Raw genomic sequence first — 23,475 nt, forward strand, 5'->3', positions numbered from 1 at the left:
AGCTTTAGTTAGAAGACACATATAGGGGCTCAATCCCACAAGACTGCCCTCCAACTAGGATTCAGTCACAAGCCCTAATGACTTATAAACAGGGGGTTCTTGGAATTTACTCTTCAAGTCTAGTGTTGTTGTTGTGTTTGTTTTGATTTTTTGTTGGTTTGGTTTGGGGTTTTTTGCAAGTACACAGATGAACAGCCACATGAGAAGGCTTGCAGGGAAAGGTATTTTCAAAGGGACACAGAACCCCAGTGCTTCCCTGCTGTACCCGTTCCAATAGCTTCATAGAGTCAGCAGTTGAAAGCTCTATGACCCTGTCCTTTAGGGTTTTACTGAGACCTTATTTAGTAAATATGATTGATGATGTCATTGCCCTTTGGTGAATTTCAGCCTTTCTCCCCTTCCCAGAGATGGCTGGGCATTCTAACCCTAAAGTCACATGGCTACCTCCCCTAATATACACCTCTTCTGAAGCTATACAAGAATCCTCAGTCTTAAGTTTTCCTGTTAGTATTCAAAATGACACTCTGGCTTTGATTGCGTCAAGTCTCTCAGGAGCTCTGTGCTAGGAGGTGATTGACTATCAGAATATCAAATACATATTTCTCAGCATAAATCACATTATAACTGGGGCCATAAAAGTGATAATGCATTTTTTCACTCTGCATGACTTTTCAACAAAAACTCTTTTTAGATCTGCCTGTTGTGACATTAAATACTAAGAAAATGGAAAATAGTAAGACTAATATTTACTTAGTACATTATTCATTAAGAACATTGAGAATTAAAGTTTCATTTTGTTTCACAAAAATCCACCAGGAAGAATTTTACCAATGAGTTTGGTGCACGTGAGCCAACATCGTTTCTTACCATCTCACCATCTTTCTTAAGTTTGGATCTATTTCCAACGCTTACTTCTTTGTCGTCTAATTGTCATGATGTAACTCTGAGAGTACCTCTCAGATGAAGCCCCCCTCCATCTTCTGGGTCACTTCTATGATGTGGATTACTTTGCCTTCATGAAGAGCCTCTGACAGCCCACCTAAGGTTCTCTAATGGTGTCAGCAGTCCTGTGGTCAATTATTTCTTCTGTAGCTCTACCTGCATTCTGATCAAATGTTTCAGAGTTGTTTCCAGAGTATGCTAGAAGTTTCTGTTGTACTACACTCATATCTGGGAGAGAGTGTATGTTATGCCTACGGTCACTACATTTGTAGGATAGTGCAAGCATTTATGCACATATGAAAACCAGGTCAGCCCAAGGTGTCTTTTCTCAGAATCTATGCATCCTGTGTTTGGAAGCAGAGCTCCTTACTTGCATAGCTCACCAACTAGGCTAGACTGGTTGGCCATTAAGCTTGAGAGAGCTTCCTGTCTCTGCATCCCCAGTGCCAGGATTACTAGTATGTCCCAACCTCACACCAGAACAACAAGCACTTCTGAAACTGAGCCATCATCACAGACATAGTAGTAGTGTTTTAGCAATCAGATTGTTTTGCCCAAGTGTCTACCTACTGCTGGCAGACAAGGAACCAATAGAACTATCTGTTTTGCTGTCTGTGTGTGAACTTACCACAAAGGCACATGTCCAGTCACAGTGGGACTTCAGGAGTGATGCCTCATCATTGATCCTGACATTCATCACTACTCACATTGTGATTTTTAGATGTAAGAAACTGTGATGCCCCATGCAGTCAAAAGACAAGTAGCTGAGGGTCAGGCGTTGGTGACGAAAGCCTCTAATCCCAGCACTCGGGAGGCAGAGAGGCAGGCCAATCTCTGAGAGTTTGAGACCAGCCTGGTCTACAGAGCAAGTTCCAGGACAGGCTCCCAAACAATACAGAAAAACCCTGCCTCGAAAAAAAAGTAGCTGAGATCTGATTGGTGTTGTTGGGGGCTTAGTGTGTCTGAAACAAGATAGCTTTTTAACAGAAACTCTCAATCAACAGGTGCCTTACTGCTGCCAAAACTGACCTCTGAACATGTATATGAAAAAAAGGAAATCTCGATTTACTTTTTAAATTGTTTAATGCTGTCTTTAACTCAGAGATAAATATACAGCTGATTTTCTTTACCTATAACTCTGTGACTATTTTCTGAGAATATGGCCCTAGGTTCTTGACAGAAACCTTTGGTTCTTGTAAGACTCATAGGATGTAGGGTGGCAGGGCCATGATGACACTGGACAGAAGAACACCAGCTATCTCCTGATTTCTGGGCTGGGCTTGGCTTCCTAGCTATACTCAGATTTACATGCCTGGCATGTAAATCTTGGTGACCTGCTCTCACTGCCCACCATGTCTGTGACTTTTCATCCTCAGAGCACAATTTATTCATTTCTTCCTGGTGTGACCCTTTGCATGGGAGGCAAATGAAAGAGCTCTGCCTTTTGGGCTGTGGTAGTCTTTGGAATCTCACAGTTGTGCATCTACTAAATGACAGAGCCAAGACACAAAATCTGACTGCTTTCAGCTCCGTGCTTCCTGGTCTTACTGCATGGAGGGACGGAAGTGAACTTTCACTGAAGCTAGTGAACTTTAGTGTGTGGAAGAGGAATCTGATTCCTCAACTTTACTCCAACTACCTCACCTTTCCCTGTGCAATGATTGTCTCCTCTCCTTGGGAATTCCTCTTGCTGACAGTGGACTATCTGTGGCAGCTCCAGTATTGCTATTACTTACACTGGACCACGCCCTCTTTATCTCTGATTTATGCCAAAAAGTAATGGGATCGTCTTGTTTCCTTGTGATAACGTGAGAGCACATTCCCACCGTTCCTTTCTAAGGATGGGCTGATATGACTGAGCGTTCAGTGCCATGGACTGGAACAAACTGAAGAGCTGCCTGCTGCCATTTGAAGACAGTGCCTCTTAATTCCATTCCAAATGCTGATCATGGACAGGAAAAAAAAAAAAGCCCTTTATTTCAAGAGGCACTGAAATCTAAGCCATTGTGTAAAACTATTATTTTGTAATAGTGTGTAACTCAAATGGCAGACTTCCATGCTGGATGTGCCCTGCCTGACAAGTGGATGATGGGTTCAAGCAAGTTGTAAAGTCATTGATTCAGCCCCAGATTTCCTGCTTTGTGTGGCTGAGAGAACATTCCCCAGTCTCTGTAAGCCTCTGTTTCCTCATCTGTAAGATGGATTTTGAAGGTAGATATCATATACAGTTGTTAAAGAGGGGCTATTATTGGGAGCCTAATCTCTAAGGTGCTTAGTAAAGTCTGGAGTTCATCCTTCTTTCTGTCTTGCCCTCTGCCCCTTGCCTTCTACCCCCTCCCAGGACAGGAACTCACCCCAAGCCTCCTGCTGTCAATGACATCTAAATCGTAAACATACTATCTTTTGGGTCATCCCAAGCAGTTCAGATAAATAACAAATGCAGCCACACCTGGGATGGTATTTGATCCATTTCATTGTATTTACTAACTAGATTGACACATATTATTGCACCATCCTAGTTTTATAATATTTGGTGAATTCAGATATGTGACTTTTTCAAAACTTTTTCTTTATCATGTAACATTTTAGAATGTCTAAAACTACTGTGTTTTAACTTCTCAGCCTGTCTTTATTAGAAGAATTTGACTGCAGCTGCAATGAGCTGGAGTCCCTGCCTTCCACCATTGGCTACCTGCACAGCCTCCGAACCTTAGCAGTCGATGAGAATTTCCTCCCAGAGTTGCCCAGAGAAGTGAGACGCAAGCTCGTTTCTATCAATTAACTTTCAATGACTCTGTTTTGAAATGAATCCTAACAGGTGCAATCGCAGAGTGGATTTATGACATGAACTGTGAAAATATGTAGGCATTGCCTGTTTTGATATATACACGCTAATTGCTTTTTTGAGTGGTAAACTCGGGATAATGCATAGACTAAATTTTGCATGTAAAGGATAGTAAGGATGTGTTAATCAATGCTAAGGGATGCAATTTTGAATCATTTATTTATCTTGCTTTTAAGACTAGCTATACACAGCACTTAGGATGATTACATTTCTACTTCTGAAGTAAAGGGTGAATTTTTACTATAAATATGCCTGTGAGGCTTGATATCTCTTATAACATTATTTTTGTTTCTGGATACATGAAGAGATTCTTTCAATTTTATCTCTAAATTGGATTTTATCTATTAATGGTCAGGGGGGAAAAGTAAAGTGTATTTTCAGTCTAAAACTTTCTACTAAAAAATTTACCCAATAATAGTTACATAATAATAGTTACATAATAATAATAATAATAATAATATATTATTTACATCATAAAATCAGGTTTACTAAGGAACTGTCAAGAGTATTGTTGAATATGTATGCTGCACTGTTTTAAGCACAGGTTATCAGGTAGAAAAATAATAAGATTTGTGAAAACAACAGTGCTAGCAAGTGTTTAAACATTTACATTATTTAAAATAATTATTGTTTAAACGTGAAAGAATATGAAATATTTGTTACTGTCATATCTAGAAGCATGCATCACTATAAAGAGAAATATTATAAAGGCGTCAGTCAATAAATACACACTATATGTGTTAAGAGACATTAAAATGGTAAAGGAATCTCTAGGCTAAGTGTGGTGGCACCTCCTACTATCTCCGTGCTCAAGAAGATCACCCCAAGTTCAAGGCCACCCTGACTAACACTGTGAGTCTTGGGTTAGCCTAGACTACAATGTGAGACACTGCCTCAGAGAAAGAGAGAGAGAGAGAGAGAGAGAGAGAACATACCTGTGACCTAAATTAATTTGTACGCTAGAGAAACTAATATGCAGTAACACCATTTTGTGATTCCTTTCTAAACTGTACTTTTGTTTATTCTTCAAAAGTTTCACACAGTAGACAGCCCAACATTGTAAACCCCAGTTTCTTTTGTCACCTACAGATTGGCAGCTGTAAGAATGTCACTGTTATGTCTCTACGATCCAATAAACTAGAATTTCTTCCTGAAGAAATTGGGCAGATGCAGAGGCTTCGAGTCTTAAATCTGAGTGATAATAGGTATGTAAAATATTTGATAAAAGTAAATTATGGAGCCAGGCGTGGTGGTGCACACCTTTGATCGCAGAGGTCAGCCTGGTCTACACAGTGACTGATAACAATATCACTAGTCAGCTCTGATACAAAACCGCAGGTTAGTCCATTGCGGCAAGGAAAAGGATGAGCCCTTTTCCTATGATGCATTGTATTGGTAGGTGCTAGAAACAAAAATGAAACTGTAATTTGTCTTTTTGTTCCCATCTTCTCTATTTAAAACAATTGTCCTTAGAGGAAGTGGGAAGAGGTGGGCAATGCTTCTGTCTTGACACAGTGGCCACAGAGCAGAGTGCCTGAACACTGTCACTGCAAATTCTGTCAGATGAATGATGGCACCGGGGTCATCAGAGACCAGAGTTTAAGAAGTCATGAACAATACTCACAAAAGTTTCACAAGCACAAAAGTTTCCATTTGTTTTTCAGTTTCCTTTAGAAAAGGTAATGTCAATTAAAAAAAAAAAAAAAGCTACTGTCTTTGTAGTTAAGCAGTGTTCCCACATAAGAAAATTAAAAGGTTTGGGATTATTTTAACTATAAACCAAAGTGACAATGTGACAGCAATGCTTGTGCGTTGAGACCCAGCTGTGTCCTCCTCTGACTTAGAGACCAGACTGGCAAAAAGAGGCAATACCTCAAAAGTCACATCTGAGGGGCCTTTGTTAAGATCTTTAAATGACTTCTTATGAGCTAGATTAGGAAGAGTGATCATGGAAACTCCATAGAGAGGAGGGGTTCTACTGGCTGCAGTGGAATCACCATAGGAAGACGAATTCCTATGGATTCCATAATACCACAGGGGTAGCATCACAGGATTCGTTATGTAAGTGAGGCCAAGGGCTTGTCAACCTGGAAAGGGGATCCTCATGACAAGCTATAGAAGTCTCTCCTAAATACTCATTTTCCCTAAACATTCTGAATGATTACATGGAAAATAAGCTTACCAAACATCACAAGTGACCCATAATAGATGTACTGATATGCCAGTGGCCCTTACCTAGCAAATCCAGCAGACTTCAGCACTTACCACAGGTCAGATGTATTTGTGGATGCTGAGGAAATCCTTGAGACTCACCATCAGAGACTCACAAAGCCGGAAGTTTAAAATACCTCATCAGAGAAAAAAAAAAAAAAATATATATATATATATATATATATATATATACACATCCTGTAATACAGTAACTACAACATACACAAATTAATATTTTCAGCTAGTTAGTCCATCAATGAGTCAAGTTGGGGAAGGTAAAACGATGCATACTGCAATTTGAGGCCAAAGCTAACATTGCCACAGAGAATGAACGGCTTGCAGGACTGTGAGAGGTGCTATCGTAAGTAGTGAATCGTGGTGATTTTGTGTTTAAGATACAATCGGCTGGCAGAGCCTGGCACTGTCGCTGGGAACAGTGGCTGTTTTACTGTCAGCTACAGGGTTGTGCCTTAGCCAATGCCCTGTTCATCCATCAGAGTTCACTGCTGAAGGACAAAGCAGCAAGGTCCCTGCCCTCCATCACACTCTTCTGTCTGTACAGCACATTAGGACTGCGTCATGACTCCTCGGGGACATGGATGAGCAGGACATGAATGGTAGACGAGCTTCACTGTCGTGGCACTCTGTGGCAGCCTTTTATTTAACTGTGCATAATATCAAAAATGCTACCCCACCCCACATATCTTACTTTACAGTTTCTAGCATAAGTGAATTTGAACAGCTTGTGTGGGTAATTTAGTAATTCTGCCAAGAAAGGATAGTGATATGAGTCAATAGCTGCTTTGTTTGTGCTTTTATTGACATTTCACAGACATCCATTAGTTCATAAGATTTAGGTATTCTCACCACTCATCCTTGACATTTACACTGGTGGTCAGCCTCTTTCCATATTTACTAATTTATCTGAAAGTGCCTGATTGTTTTTGGACATAAACTAAGTCCTTATCAATCATCATAACATTTTGCACTTCCTTTTCAAAAGTGCATTTGTCAGTTGGCTAATAGGATTCCAATGTATAAAAGACTTGCAGAAATTTTCATTACAAGCTGTGTGTAAAATGTATGTTCAGGTATAAGCCTGCTGAGGACGGTGTTGTGCATGTCTGTGCAGCTGGCTCTGAAGCTCGGAGGGCAACAGTAACCAAAGTATTAAAGTGTGCTGACCACACTCTGACTCAAAGACATCAGAAGCACACTGACGTAGGCATTTGTCTGTCTGTTTGAACTTCCAAAGGCAGAAGCGACATCTTTACTAGATGCTACAACCAAGACCAAACCTCATATATCTCCAAAATACTATTTTAAGGATTCCTTCTTGTAATGTGTACTGTGAAATGTACAAGGGGTGGGAGAAGATAAGACAATTTCTGGAGATCAACATCACTTTGGAAACTATGAAATGATTTAGACGTCAGCTATCATGGCCCTGTCCTTTTAGAAACTACAGTTTTGTGAGGATATCAGATAATAAACAACCACAAAAGCTGTGAAAGATTCTGTGCAGGCAGTGCAAGGTGCTCTGAGACTAGTCTGAGTGAAGGAACTTAGGTGGGACCCAGGAAAACCTACTATATGAGGAAATGGCACTTAAAGAACTGTGAGATTTAATCAAGTGAAGCATAGAAAAAAGAGTATTCCAGAAGGGGCCAAGATGAAATTTCTCCTGGGTTGGTAGAGCATCATTGTGCACCTCTAGTTATGAGGGAAGAAAAAAAAGGGTCAATGCTGGCAATGCTGGGATGTGAGAACAGCTGTAAGGGTTTTAAGATTTTTGTTTTATTTATTTATTTTTTTTTTTTTGTGTGTGTGTGTACATGCATGCATGCATGCCAAATGTGTGAAAATCTACTGAAGTTGGCATTAAAGAGCAGTTGTGAGCTGCCTGGTGTGAGGTCTGTGAACTGAACTCATGTTCTAGGGGTAGCAACAAGTTCTCTTAAGTGCTGAGCCATCTCTCTAGTACTGGGGTGCCCACTGTAGAGCCTGACCATGGGTACTAACAGGATTTTTATTTTATTTAAATACTATGGGAAGCATTTAAAAGATTAGAAAGATTTTTGTTGTTTGGGGCCTGGGAGATGGCTCAACAGATAAAGGCACTTGCCTCCAATACTGCTGACCTGTGTTTGATCTCCAGGACCTACATGGTGGAAGGAGAAAAAAACTCCTGAAAGTTGTCCTCTGACTTCTACATGCTCACATGCACAGAAATACACACACACACACACACACACACTCACACTCACACACACACTCACATACACACACATACACACATGCTTACACACATGCACACATAATTTACACACATGCTCACACACTCACATGCTTACACACACATGCACACATATTCACATATATACATGCACACACACACTTATAGATAAGAAAGGAAATTTTTCGTTATTTAAGATTGTTTAGGCACTCAAGAGAAAAGATTGATGAGAGCAGTGAATCAACACAGTGGTGTGTTTAAATGTGCTTAGAAATGAGCTTCGCTGTCTGTCTCTATGCCATGAGATATCTCTTGTCTCTACAGGTTGAAGAATTTACCATTCTCATTCACCAAGCTCAAAGAGCTTGCAGCATTGTGGCTTTCTGACAATCAGGTAAAAAAAAAAATAAAAATAAAAATAAAAAAAGCTTTATGCCCTGAGTTACCATGCTCCTGAGATAAAGTGTAATTGGAACTTTGTGCTCCTGAGTCCCAGTAGATACCCTCAATGACGACTATTATAAAATATACATATTTTTATTACTTGGATGAGGGTTTTTCACAAAAGTTTCATCACACATTGTGTAGATGAAACAGTGCCATGGTCTCTTTGCTCAACTACCTCTGTTCCATACTTAGGTCATTGTCAGAGGCCCAACACACAAATTATGTGTGGTTTGCATGGTTTTTCAGCTCCTTAGAGGATGCACTTTAATTATAGTTGTGAAGTTAAAAACTGAAAAGTCATTACCACAATCCCCACAAGAGGTAATTACCAGCCACTATCTTCCCTTTTCCTCACTGTTTTTAATTATGATCAACTTGATTCTAAAACTTTATTCAAGACCTTTGCTGATATATTGATAGCTATCTTCAGGATTTTGTGGTTATGTTGATATTTTTGTATACTCATGAAAATACATTATAATGGAATCAGGGGTTGCATGCTAATAATTTTTATTAACTGGAAAATAACAGAGACACATGCTTTGCCTCAAAAGCATGTGGGAGACATTTCAGCAGGATTTACTACTAATCATTTTTCTTGTGTTCCTACATCTTTGAAACCCCTACCCCAAAATATGAATGACCAAATAAAAACTATGCACCTTCAGTTCAATATATCAATATTTCCTGGACATCAAGTTCCTATTTCTAGTTATTTGGGTACTTTTATTACAAGTTAAAAATGATTCCTATAAATCTGAAGTATAAGCATAAGCGTGTTAGTGTGTCTTCAGTTGTTCACAGCTCTTGCTTCCACCTGCTGGTAAAAGGTAGGATTGCCCTTCCTTCTCTTAAGGACACCTCCATAGCACTGGGCTACCCTTACAGACAATCATTTCCAGAGTCTGTGAACTCTGCTGCTGAGGTGGTAGCCTTACAACATGAAAATTCCTTAACATCACAAGTATTATTCTGGCGGGGGAGTAACCATAGAAGTCACTGCACCACTTAACTTGAATTGGGGCAGTATCTCTAGACGGCTGCATGAAACCCTTGCTTCTTTCCTATTCATAAACGGCATTTACACTCTTCCTATGAAAATAATACCCAAGTTAAAAGCCTTCAAACATAGTATTTCTGGTACCAAATTAGTAATGGACAATGAAACACAGCATAAGTATGAGCTATGCGGGCAGCTTTTATTCACATGTGGGCTGTGCCTTGCTCAGTATGAGCAGTGCAGGCACCACATGTCTGTCTAGACCACAACCTGTGAGAAGGAGTACATGCCCAGGACCACACCACTCACTCAGCTGAACAGTTGAACACACTCTTACCTTCTTAAGATTATAACTGAAGTGCACAGTTGAACAGGCTTTCGTAAGCCTTTTAAGAGTGTACTAAAGAAGACCAAACATCATGAAACCTTAAAATCTGGAAAGAGTCTCACCAGTATCTATGATATGTCATCCTAACAATTTGTGTCTGGGAGGTCAGATGATTACCTGTTTCCTAACTGGTGCTCATTGCTTCCAGTCCAAGGCCCTTATACCTCTGCAAACAGAAGCCCACCCAGAAACCAAGCAAAGGGTACTGACAAACTACATGTTTCCCCAGCAACCCCGTGGTGATGAAGGTAGGTTGTCAGCAGATGCATTATTTAATCTCTAATGATGTTGTAGATAAAAAGGATTTTTTATTCTAATTTCTGTCCAGGAATACTGGTTCACAGGCAATAAAAGAACACCCCATAGCACATTATCTGGGAGTTTGAGTATCGGTAATGTAATGTTTTAAGGTTCCAAAAGCAAGGCTCCTTCTGGAGATAGGTCAGTTGGCAAAGTGCCTGCCATGCAAATGTGGTAGTCTGAGTTCAGTCCTCACCAACAGTGTAAAACTCCCAACATGGTGACTCATAACCTGCAATCCCCATGCTGGGAGCAGAGACAGGAGGATGCCTATGTTTGCTGTTCAGCCAGCCTAGCCTAATGGGTGAGCCTTAGTTCTGAGTGAGAGATCCTTCCTCAAAAGTTAAGGTAGAGATCAAATGAATAAGACACCTAATGTTGATGTCTGAACTCCACCTGCATGTGCACACACATGTACCCAAATGCACATGAACACACAGGTGCACACATGCACACACACACACACACACTCACACACACACGCACGCACGCACATACACACACTTACACACACTTACACACACTCACACAGTCACACACTCACACGCACACACACACCACCAAAGAGAAAAGTCTTCCTCTTTATGGCGCACACAATAATAATGGAAATACTCTAGAGTGACTTCTCTAAGGGTCAGGCTGCAGGGTATGGGACCTGGTCATTAAATGTACCCAGCAACTGGCTGCAAGAGGAGAGGGCCTTCTCTTGTGCACACATATTGCACAGAGTATTTTAAAGATCAGGACAACAATCTTTGACCCCTACATGAGATTCCCTAAGCAGTATGAGAAGCATGATTAAAAAACAGTTTTTAAAAACCTAAACCTGTTAGAAGTCTTCTAGCCTGTGAGTGATCGTACTATTATAGAAAGTTTTAAGAAGGGGTTGCCTTTTCCTATTTGAGTAGCACTGGCTGGTGTGTGTTCTCTGTAGCTATGCAGAATCAGGATGGTTTCTTATGACAATGAACCCACTTTGATGCAGCCTCAGATAAACGCACGCTGTCTGAGATCAGCTTGAGAAATGGACCATTTGCTTGTGTGTTCCTCATTTTCAAGAATAATAATAAATGGCTTTAGTCTTTGACTTCCAGATGTAAATGAATCACTGGGGAATGTGTAAGGATGCATTTATTCAAATTTTGGCTTGCAGAAATATAAAAGGGGAAGATTTTTTTGAAGTATAATGTTCACATCTGAATAAATTGATCTTTTGATTTTATGAAAGAAAAACCACCACATTTTTGTAGCACAAAAAAAAACAAGTACGGACTGTTCTATTAACCTGAATTTGTTTTTTCTTCTTCGAAACATCCCTGGTCTTCAAAATAATGCAAAGAAAAGATAAGAAGTAACCAGATCCACAGGCTATCCCTGAGATCGATCTAGTGTGTCACCTAAGCCCCTGGTCAGGTCCCCAGTGTGAAGTCAGCAGTCATGTGACCCAAGTTGCAAAAGCATTTGCCTTTACTGTCTTGAATTTTCTGTTTGTTTTTCTCTTGAGGACTGAAAGTTTGGTGCAATAATTGAAAAATAATTCTTGGACTTCAGTCAATCAACTTCTGTCTGTTGGAAAAGAAAATAACAAACGAATTTTAAGAATTCTGTAAGACAGAGAAATTTGTGACAAAGGAAAATTCTTTGGAAAATGAGTTAGCTTCAACTAAGCACTTGTTACCGGGTTTCATGCAATTTTCATGCAATTATGTTACAAAGCAGATTTTACCATTAGACCACATTTTTACGTAAATAGTGATTTATAAACCATCTTCCCCGCTTATCTGAGGCACATTTAAATGAATTAAAACCATAGTGCTAAAACCGAATTCTCCATGTGTTCTCTACCTTGAAAATGAGGTTACTCCAGTCACATACACCTCCCACATACACACAAAGAACCAGCAAGAACATCAGCGTATTGGGCACTTTGCTAAAAAGTCACTGCTGTGTGTGATCTTACTTTGTTACAATGTGACACAGGCTCTGTAGTCGCTCCCACATGGTGTAGGGCCTGGAACCTGAGAGACCTGGGACAGAATCTTCATGAGAAAGATGATGCTAACGTGATTCCTCCACTGCTCTGAGGAATAACGAGACTGGAATGCTTCACCCAATCTCCATGCTGCTGCTGTTAGCCCAGGGGAACCCATTCCTATACTAGGAAAATTCCCAAACCTCATGACTAACAGCAAAACACTCAAGACATAAGAAACACCAAAAGGAATGTTCTGCTTCCCACTTCCTGTCCTTCCCGCGCTCTCCTTCGTCTTCCCCAATATCCTTTCCCAGTCCTTTTAAATGTATTGACTGTATTGATTAGTGGTGCTTGCTGTCTCTTTTTGCATAGTCTATTAAACTTTACTAAATACATCATGTATATTAGAGAAAAGCATTAATACTTTGGACTCCATAGATTTCCAGTCAGACAGCGACAGCTTCAACCCCACGCTGTGGGAAGAGCAGAGACAGCAGCGCATGACTGTTGCCTTTGAATTTGAGGATAAAAAAGAAGATGACGAAAGTGCTGGGAAAGTTAAGGTGAACTTTTGGCCTTTGTTTCTCTTGTTGTTCTGTCTGTCCGCTGTTATTATTCAGACAGAGGAGGGATCCACTATGTGACCTCTCTGGAAGGTCACAGTCATTTTCTATTCTTGTGAAGAGGCCCCAGTCTAGAGGGCCGGTGTTTGGGCAGCATTGGTGTGATTCAGAAAGAGAGGAATGTCCCGGTTCTGACTGAGCAAGTCTGATTTGCACTCCCTTCCATTCCCCCCCTCCCATAACAATGTGCGAGAGATTCAAGCTGAAAGTGGGAGGAAAGTCTAGGTGACTCTCATTCATCTGTAACATTCTACAATAATCCTTTTGGTCACTGGGCCGGGCCCCATGCAGACAGTACCAGCCAAAATATACATTTGTGGAAAACAAGCTGATTGGCGTGCGATAGTGATGTTACATCTCTAAATCTTCTACATGGCTGGTGTATTTGAAAAGAACTTTTGTTTCTTTATGTTTGAGTTTTAAAAGGAGGTGAGTGTCCAACCACAAGTGAAGATTTTTTTAGGCAAAATAATTCGTTTATTTTAACTGTATATTTTTAAGAAATCTTTTACTGTGACTAACCTGAACGAAGAAACAAGGCTAAACATTTAAGCCTGTATATTTCAGTTATTTAAATTTTTCAAATATGAGAATTGGCTGAGATATCATTAACAGTTTTTCATGTTATATCTTGGTGGCATCTTGAATCTCTCATTAATTTTTATATTATTTGTACAATTTTTCAAATAATACTAACAGCTTTCACTTGTAGTGACTAATGACCTAAGTAACTTACTATGCATCTTATTAATAAATCAAGATTGTGTGATGTGTTCCCTGTCCCCCACCTTACCACATTTTCTAAATGTCATTTCTTCAGCTGTCATTCATGATGACTGTGTCATTACGGAAAACTCAAAATGGAGTCATAAATCCAAAATGACATGCATTCTTTAAAAACTTTCTATTGAAGAAACATTTATGGATGATTGAATATTGCTGTCTTATGACCAAAGAGACATGGTTTAAAACTTGCGAATTCTTAGAAAATAATTACGCTAAATTCAGTACAAACCTTTAAAGCAATTCGGTTCCAGTTTCCGTCTTCAAGGATTTTGTGTTAAATCAAGATCCAGTGGGTGATGCATTCTGCTTTGGACTCTTGATTCATTTTTATATTTCATTGAATTGTCAAAATAACTACAGACTCCCTCTTAAAAAATCCATAGCCAAGGATAAAAAGGAAATACATTTAATATGCTCCATGGATGTGTTGATAGAATCATGAAATACAGAAGCGGAAGCAATAGACCAGAAACCCTGTTTGTGTGCTCTGTGATGAGTATGTCTGTGCTCATAAAGGGTTCCATGTGCTTTAGAATGATTCGATTTTTTCTCTGCATTTATTAACATTCACTCTATTTGTATTTTGGTAAAAACAATATGTTTTTCCAAAATCTCAAACTACTTGGCTTTGACTAATTTGGCTGTTCCCGATGCCATTGGCTATCAGACAAATTAGAGGAGCAATACTCGTAAGCCCATCATCATGGAAAGATGATGTGGAAATACCCCAGGGTCTTACCAGCTCGAATTCTTCTGGTTCATTACATGTATGTTAAAATTAGCCCACTTTAATTTTAATTGACTGGAATTTTAAAAATCTTCTGATGGGACAAAAATATAAAGTCCTGCTTGGAGTGTGTATGGTGAATGTGAATGCTGAATTGTGTGAGGAGGTTGCCACCCATGGCTTCATGTCACGCTGTTTTATGACACGGAGTTAAAATTCATTGTTTTAAATGCATTGCCCAGGATGAAAGAGGAAAAAAAAACTATCCAAGGTTATAAAATGATCAAGCGAACATGTTGCTGCAGTGCTCCTGTTTCTCCCAGAAAATGGAGGTTCCTTCTCCCACAGGCTCTCTCCTGCCAAGCCCCCTGGGACAGGGGCCAGCGTGGGATTACTCTCCAACCTGCCAGGCTGTCTGGCGATTGCTGCACACCATGGGCCAGGTGTGATCAGCAGATCCAAGATATGCCCGTCCCCCAGAGTGACCCCCAGCTGGCATGGGGTTGTATAAGTGGCCTCCAGCAGGACAGGAGCATGTGTGCTCCATTGCCAGTGGCAGCACAGTCCACCACTCTTCCCTCTCTAAGTGGCAGACAGGTAGGCCTAGGTGTTTGGGGTAGGAGAAGCCCAGTAGAGGCTCCCTTGGAACAGGGCTTTATGGGGTATGTGCTGCATGATTAGGGGTGAGAACTGTGGATTGCAGAGCAGCCTTCGGATTGCCAGTGTCCAAATCCAGTTTATCCTTATGATTACTGACACTGGCAAAGGGTGGGAAAGCCTGAGTCAGAGGGTGGGGACACCAACTTAAGGTGCCTTTTCGTGGGGTATCTGGCATGGCTTTAAAGTTGGGGCTTTGCTTTTATTTACTCTCCTTTGGTTCGTTCTTTTAACGTGTGGGGACACTGCCAGTTATGCAGAATGCTGACCAGACGTTGGAAGTGATTGGAACTGTCCTGTGAGCAAGCACGCTTCTCAGGGCCAACTTGGGGAAGACTAGATAAAACCTGAGAACACCACAAGTTGAAATTGAGATTTGCTGGGAATAGACTCTGAGCAAACAGAGACTTTCTGTCTAAAATCAGCAATGTCCCTTAATTTGAAGTTTCAAATTCTATGAATTCCTGTAAGAGAAGATGGGGTTGGGAGTCATGGCAGAGAGGGATTCCCTTTCTCAGAGCTGGGGTATAAGAGGATAAATGATAGGAGGAAAAACACAATTGTACATGTTGATAAACATTGCCCCCCACATGTAATGGACTGGATTCTCATTCTATGTCTTATATTCTTTCTACAATATAAGACAAGCTGAGAACGCATCTTCCTGACTAAAACTGCCCTGTTTCCTTTTTTTTTGCAAAATATCCCCCATTAACTGCCAGAATAATATGATATTTAATAATCACTGCAAAACTCGATTGTTTCTCTTACTGGAATTTACAATCAAATTCAAATTTAATGAATATGTAAAGTATATTATATTATTGCATATAATATAATATTTGAGAAACAGTTCTGTCTGAATCCAAGACACCATTTCTGAATGCCCACATTATTATAAGTAATTCTTTCTTTACTGTACTTTTGGGGTCTCCAATTCCTTGAAGCTGCTATTTGCATTTGTTGTACTTTATTTAGATATTCAGAGTCTTGTGAAGCATTTTAACTCCCAAAATTAAAATTTTTTATTTTAGTAAAAATCTTGCTTTCTGATACAATGTAAGTGTGGCATGAGCAAATACTTTATAGTGAGTGACAAATTTAGCACTATTATCAGAATGAATTTTGTAGATTTGTCCACCTCTGTGTGTCAGAAATTCACTTATGTCTTATGTCATGTTAGGATGGGGAATGTTTCTAGCCCAAGTATTCAGAAATACAGAAACTGCTTTTAGATATGAATGTCACTGAGCTAGTAAGGTAACTCTTCATGGCCATGTTGGCCCACTTCTGAAATACTGAAGGCAGGCACTGAGAAGGAGGGTATCACTATGTCTGTACAGACCTTAAAATAGAATTGGATTATAAAACACAGTTTCACTCTGAAAGAAATTATGAATTAGAATTACTTAGCTTTATTTTTAAATTGCAATTATCTTATTTATTTAACAGCAAAATTTACATTTTAGTTTTATAGCACCTTTTCCACAAGGTTCACAATTCTATGTCATAATATATGAGAGAATATCTCTTAACTAAGCAACCGTGGTGTGATGTAAACCTCAGAATGTGACCGCAGAGAAAAGTTCAGCAGTCCCACCCAGATACACCTTCTGTAAAGTGACAACAGCAGCTTTATGAAATTTAAACATACGTTTACAAATTAACAACATTCTATAACACATAATATTTATCAATCCATGTATATGGTAGTCTGTTTTTAAAACTATAGGAATAGTTATAAATATTATTGTATATTATATAGCTAATAAATAAGAAATTAAATATCCCTATAAAGCATTCAGCAAGATGCCTGGAACATAGTGAACACTGAATAACTGCTGCTATATACAACCTAAAAGACTCAGCCTGCATTTAGACATGTGGGGCAGAGTCTAAATTACCAAAGGAGTCCAGAGCTTTTAAGTAAACAAGTAAGATCTGATATTAAAAACAATGTCAGTCTGGGTGTGGTAGCGTTCACCTTAATCCCGATAGTAAGTAGGCTGAGGCAGCAGGTTTGTAACAAGGCCAACCTCTGTTACAAACCAAGATCTCTGCCAAGATAACACATTTTCAAGGTACCTTCACATTTATGTCAGTTTACTTCTAAATAAATGCAAGCACATGAGAAAGGCATTAGATTTCCATTGTGCAGAAGCAGCAGAATAGGGTCTAGTTTCTACTTATAGGTAGACCTGTGACTTGAATTTATACTTCATGATCCCGAGCCCAAAGTTCTGTGAGAATAGTGGATGGCAGCAACTTGATCATTTTCTAGATGAAACAAATCAAGTTTAGTGATTCCCAAAGATTTCCAAATTTGGGGAAGAGCCACTTTAAGGGAAAAAATATAAAATAACCCATATAAATAAATAATTAAGCAGCAACTACCCCATAGCCTTGAAAGTGACTAATAGTTTAAGCTTTGTGACAGATTTAATTCTCATTTAAGTATTTCTTTAGCAGTAGAATAACCAAATGCACCCTGATGATGTGAGCAAAATAACACATCACGTTGCTTTTAAATAAAATGACCAGAAAATACCCACACCTCATCTGTTACAATGGCAGTAAACCATGTAGGGTGAAGAAGCATGAAACTTTTGGAAGAGCAGGGCACATAAGAGCATGTCACTGCTGAAGACATTTGAGTTGCAAAGAATTTTCATCTAGTGCCTTATTTTAGATAATTCTTTTTTACAATCTACCACTGGCTGTTAAAAGAAAAACAATGTCTTTAATTAGCAAGATGGACAGTCCATTTCTACAATTCACAATTTGTGAAATACAAATTTCTAGTAGTTTTTAAACTTTTAGCCCCTTGATATTAATTAAGTATATTTAAAAAATTTCAACACTGTAGCTTAAAAATAGATACAATTCAGAGCTAATGTTTTCGAACACGAAGTTAAAGTTCTGTGAGTACATACATCCCAGTGTGTTCTGGCTAGGTGGACCTTGTTATTCAGTGTTTACTGAAAGCTGCACTACAAACTAACTTTTGGAATACATCAGTATTAAACTGTAGAAACTCACCTTTTCATGCGAAACTTAATTTTACCTTGGGTTCTTACAGCCTTAATCCTATCTATTTATTCTCTCTATTCTCATTTATTTGAGAACATAAAAAATAAATTAAAGTGACCTTAGTTAAACAAAAGCTGGTTTTCTCTGCTTTCCAAATATGCATTGAAAAATAATTTTATGTTTTTAATGTCAAAAGAACATTAAAAAATACATAGTAACATCCAGTCCTGTTAATCTGTTTAGCATAGCAAGCCACAGTGAATCCTAAGAGTAACAACACATTGGTGAATTTGCTAAACCAGCAGATTAGCAAAAGGGTTTGAGTCCTTCATACCCTCCAGCCTCTTCTACATGCCATGGGCCAGATGGGGAGTCCCCCACGGCTGCCTGCCTTTGCTGCCACCCTCCCCCTCCTCCATTCTCTCCACTTCCTCTGCTCCCACCCTCCACCCTCACACAGTGCTTCCCACAATACATACCACAACCACTTAAGCCATTCCATTTTAAAAAGTTGATTCTGCTCAGATTCAAAATTCTACTCATTGTTGGCACAAGTCTAACCTGGAACACCTATCTCTTTTTTGTGAATCCCTTCACTCAGCATGAACGACTTGTATTGAATCTCTTTTAAATACATAATAATGAATACTATCATGGTAGAATATTCTACATGAATGAAGTCAGTACTAAGAAGTGCCCTTCAGACGTGTCCTTGGAAGCTAGATTAACAGCTGCAAATGCACTTAAAGGTGGAAAAATAGGGCTGGAGAGATGGCTCAGCCTTTAAAGGCTAGGCTCACAACCAAAAATAAAGATGGAAAAATAGCAGGTAAAACATGTACATTTGCCTAAAACATACTAGAAAATAGTGACCTTTTTATTTATCTTTATATAAGCTATTACTCAAGAAGCATATGACCTCATTAGTGCAAAACACAAGTGTGAAAGCCACCCTAAAGATTTTTTCTGAAGTATTAAAAAGTATAAGCCACCCTACCTTTTGACACTATATGCTAATTATAAATCTGGGCTAACACCTGTTTGGCTTTTTCAATGCCTAACTCTAGTTGCAAATCTTCTGAGGTCTCCTCCCTCCCAATACCTGCACTGAACTCCAAGGACATTCTCACTATGAAAGTCATTACATTTCAAAATAATTGAATACCGAAGATAGGAAACTACTAAGACGTGATGTAGCTGGTGATAAGGTTATTCCATTTTTTAACATGAGCACTCACTTAAGAGTCTTATTTACTGATATTACGCTCATCAAAAAATAGAATATAATCTAAAAATATTGCTGATGATGTAGAAGGGTGCGAAGGCATCGGGCCAGCCCCCAGAGGCTGAATAGGAGTCAGGCCCACTCCTCACATCAGCAGCAGTTCCCTGGGCAGCTCAACACTCACTGTACTGCATTTGTTTTAGATGAAGCTTGTACCATGGAGTAGCTTGGTGAACATGCTTTCTGAAGTCATTTTTATGTTAAATTTCTTTTTATAAACTTCTAGGTTGAAATAAACCTAAAACGATATCCAACTCCTTACCCAGAGGATTTAAAGAATATGGTAAAATCTGTTCAAAATCTGGTGGGTAAGCCAAGCCATGGAGTGCGAGTTGAGAACTCAAATCCAACAGCTAACACGGAGCAAACTGTGAAAGAAAAGTTTGAACACAAGTGGCCGGTGGCCCCAAAGGAGATTACAGTGGAGGTATTTGGAGGTTATTGGTAATTGCCAGTGTGGTTTGACTTTTAGACTTCTGGGTGATGATGTTTCTTCTAACTGAGTAGATCGCTTTAGTGAGCAAATTACACATTTTTTTCCTCAAATAAAAAAATGACTCTTTTTTGAGATATGAGGGTTACATCTAGTAAATCAAAGATGGGTACCACCCTCATGGCCAAAATGATTCCTATGTCTTTAATACATACAGTGGCTCATCAGCTACCTAGGTTAGTCAGGAATGTGTTACACCCATGAGAAGAATGTTGGCCATCCCGAATCTTACAATCATTTGTTGAGGAAACCAATGGGACATTGTTATTCAGACAAATCACAGTCAGATTCCTACTAAGTTTAGCATGAAATTTTTTTAGTTTTTTTTGTTTTTTGTTTTTTTGTTTTGTTTTGTTTTGTTTTTCAAGACAGGGTTTCTCTGTGAAATAGTCCTGGAACTCACTCTGTTTTTTGTTTGTTTGTTTGTTTTTTTAACATTTCTGTGTTTGAGTTCCAGCCAAAAACATTTTTAATTAAAAAAAAGAAACAAAAAACTCAGGTTTGTGGGATTCTGACCATGAGAAGCTTGCTTCATGTATTTGAAAATATGCTACAAAGTCAGTCTTATTGATTTGTATGGTCTGAAAAGAATTCAACTACATTATGCCACCTCGACTATGTCATCAACTCTTCAACTGATTAGTTGCATCTCTTACTTTCACTAGAAACACAGTTGGAGTGAGCATGTCTGGTCAATATTCTCTAAAACCTAGACTGACAGAACTCTTTTACAAATCTGCATTTCAAATAATCTATTTGTGGCATTTGAACACCAACTGTGTGTGTAGCACTGTGCTAAACACTGTGAGAGGAATGAAACAAATGAAAATGTGCCCCAGGACCCCAAGTGACTCAAAACTAAGCTGGAAAAACACATGAAATGATTTCCTGTTCTAAACTGGGGCTGAAACATATATTAAAGATGGCATAATTCCTTTAAAATAAGAAGCAGTGGAGGACATTACAGAGAGAAGACCTTGAGCAAAACACAGCGATAGATAGATACTTGGGAGGCTGAAACAGTTGGGAGTTCAAGGCCAGCCTAGGACACAAAGTGAGACCCTGTTGTAAAACCAAAACAAAGCAAATATAGTTACAGATTGCAAACCCACCTGAAAGAGCAAAGGAAGTAAAACCTGGAGTGTCAGAGGGTACACAAGCAAAGCTGAAGAAGTAAATCTCAGCTTAGTTTTCTTTTCTTTGCCTTATAAGTATCTCTGTGATCCCTTTTCCCTGTGATTCCATACTCCCATCTAAGATACCAGACTAGTACAAACAGGACAGGAAGAAATAGTAAGTGCACACTGAACACACACACACACACACACACACACACACTTTGTATTTAAACTTCACAGAATCACACTTTAATATCCTTTGCCTTTATAGTGTCATGGTTATGAAAACCTAAAAGTGAATAAATTCACTACAAATATGGGAAGATTCTATACTTGTTTAATTTGGGGATTACATATGTAAAGGGGGGAGAAAAAATATCTGTGGTCACAAATTTAATAATTCTGTGCTAGAAAAAAAATTATAGCTGAGGTCTTCATATAAAGAACGCACCAAAAGTAATACATACAAAATTAAATTTTACATTTCTTCCCCAAACTTGTTCCCACTTCTGTCCTAGCTTTAATCTGATTTCATAACATTCTCTACCAGCTCTTTGAGGCGGGAAATTGGGGTAATAATTCCTTCTTCCTCTTCACTCTTTAACCGTTCCGGATAGTTTCCCAAACCTGAAAGTTTTCGCCTATGTTTCCACAAGTCCTTAACTGTCAGCATTGCTACAAATCCATTGTCTCTTTGCTTTACATTGTCCCCAGCCTCCTTGTTGCCTTGGCAACGCTTTTCCTAAAAAGAGTGTGAATCGAATCATTTCCTTGGCGATGGCTCTTCGTGCTGGGAGAAAAGCCTGAGGTTCTTCATTAGCTGGAGAGGCTACAATGGAAACTGATTTCCAAGTTCACATTCCCTGTGTGACCTGCCCCATCCCTTTCTTAGGCTTCCCCATGGGCTGATGTGATCTCTGTAAAAAAGAAATTGCACTGGAGATTTCAATGTTTTCTCTGGAATTGAGAATCTGTATCTCCTTTTCCTTTTGGCCAACTGCAGGCAATCCATTGTGCTCTTGAGTACAGCCAAATTAAGGGCCACACCACATTTTATTCAGTGTTCTGGCTTAAATAGTGTGGACAACCAAGTATCTTACTAATTATGAAAACTTAGCATTCATTACATATTTTTTCATCTTATTTTTTTTCATTTTTTGTTTTTTAATACAGGTTTCAATATTTTGCTATTAGCCCAGACTGGCCACAAACTCCAGCCCTGCTTCCTCTGCCTCCTGAGGACTGGGATTGCAAACTTGTACCACCATGTCAAGTGGTATGCACAGACTGTGCAGTAGAGAATTACACACTTCTTCATAGAATCATCCAGGTGATTAAGCACCTTAAACAAGGGAGAGAAATGAAGAGTTGAGGTAAGCAAGACTGGAAAAATGTAAAGGAGAAAGGCAATACAAGGCACATAAATATGATGGTGCACTTGGAAGATAAAGGCAGGAGGATTAGGAGCTCAAGATCATCTGTGGCTATGAAGTAAGTTCAAGGCTAGCCTGTGAGTCCCTATCTCAAACAGTCAAAACAAAAGTGCTAACTGCATTTCATCAGCAGCCAAGTGAGTGAGAAAGGAAAGCCAGCCCCAAGTGACCTCTTCCCATACTCTAGAGTCTTCACCCAGACTATACTAAAGAACAGAGCCAGAAGGGGCATAGGAACCAAGAGAGCTGATGTCAGCAAGACTTCTCCTTCATTTCCCCTTCATAATGCCCTCTGAAGTTTGTTTGCTCACTCCGCAGTTCTTTGCATGGCTAGCATACCCTCGGCCTTCAGAGCTCAAAGGGTCACCCTGACCAGTCTAACCTTATGATTTTTTTCTACTGTGTCAGTCTATTTACTTGCATTGAATGCAATGAGAACATTTATAATGATTTTATATATTACCTTTAGAGAGTTTCAGAGGAAAAGGGTCACTCCTATCCTGTCCAATGTGTACAGATTCAAGTTGGGATTTTTGCACTGCTGCCAAAGCTATCAACTCTTAGTTTAAAAAAAAAAAAAAAACCATACTCCAATTTTGAATGATGACCTTTTGCTAGGCTAACAATGTGCTCTCCATACTCAACAACAAGCTTCATGCCTTCAGCAGCTGCAGGATCCCAAACACACAACACAGGTACCACAGTGTGTTGGGCTGCTGTGCTGAGAAATGCAAAATACCAAAAACATTTTTATCTAATGAGAGTTTCAACTTATTCTGTGTTTATGGATGTAACTTCACCATAAACCAGTAGCAACTGTGTGCCCAGAGTCCACCACAGGGAAGGCACACAAATATTGCTGTGATAGAACAGCAGATTTCTAAGTTTTTGTTGAATTGATTTATCTTTGTTGACTGAATTGCCTACTCACTGTTCACCTGTTCACTGAAGAAATTCTTAGCATATTTATGTCCTCCGC

General features: G+C 39.2%; 1 protein-coding gene across 2 annotated transcripts in view; it reads left to right on the top strand.

The window, feature by feature from the left end:
• Positions 1-23,475, top strand: part of Lrrc7 (leucine rich repeat containing 7) — a 362,920-nt gene that overhangs the window by 265,162 nt on the left and 74,283 nt on the right. For both annotated transcript variants that reach the window (XM_035451112.1, XM_035451113.1), the window contains exons 11-17: positions 3,565-3,694; positions 4,877-4,992; positions 8,559-8,628; positions 10,218-10,317; positions 12,783-12,907; positions 14,829-15,077; positions 19,679-19,879. In XM_035451112.1, coding sequence (XP_035307003.1) covers positions 3,565-3,694; positions 4,877-4,992; positions 8,559-8,628; positions 10,218-10,317; positions 12,783-12,907; positions 14,829-15,077; positions 19,679-19,879 — 991 coding nt within the window. The remainder of the gene's footprint in view (positions 1-3,564; positions 3,695-4,876; positions 4,993-8,558; positions 8,629-10,217; positions 10,318-12,782; positions 12,908-14,828; positions 15,078-19,678; positions 19,880-23,475) is intronic.

The sequence above is a fragment of the Cricetulus griseus genome, assembly GCF_003668045.3.
Source record: "Cricetulus griseus strain 17A/GY chromosome 1 unlocalized genomic scaffold, alternate assembly CriGri-PICRH-1.0 chr1_0, whole genome shotgun sequence".
Classification (NCBI taxonomy): Eukaryota; Metazoa; Chordata; class Mammalia; order Rodentia; family Cricetidae; genus Cricetulus; species Cricetulus griseus.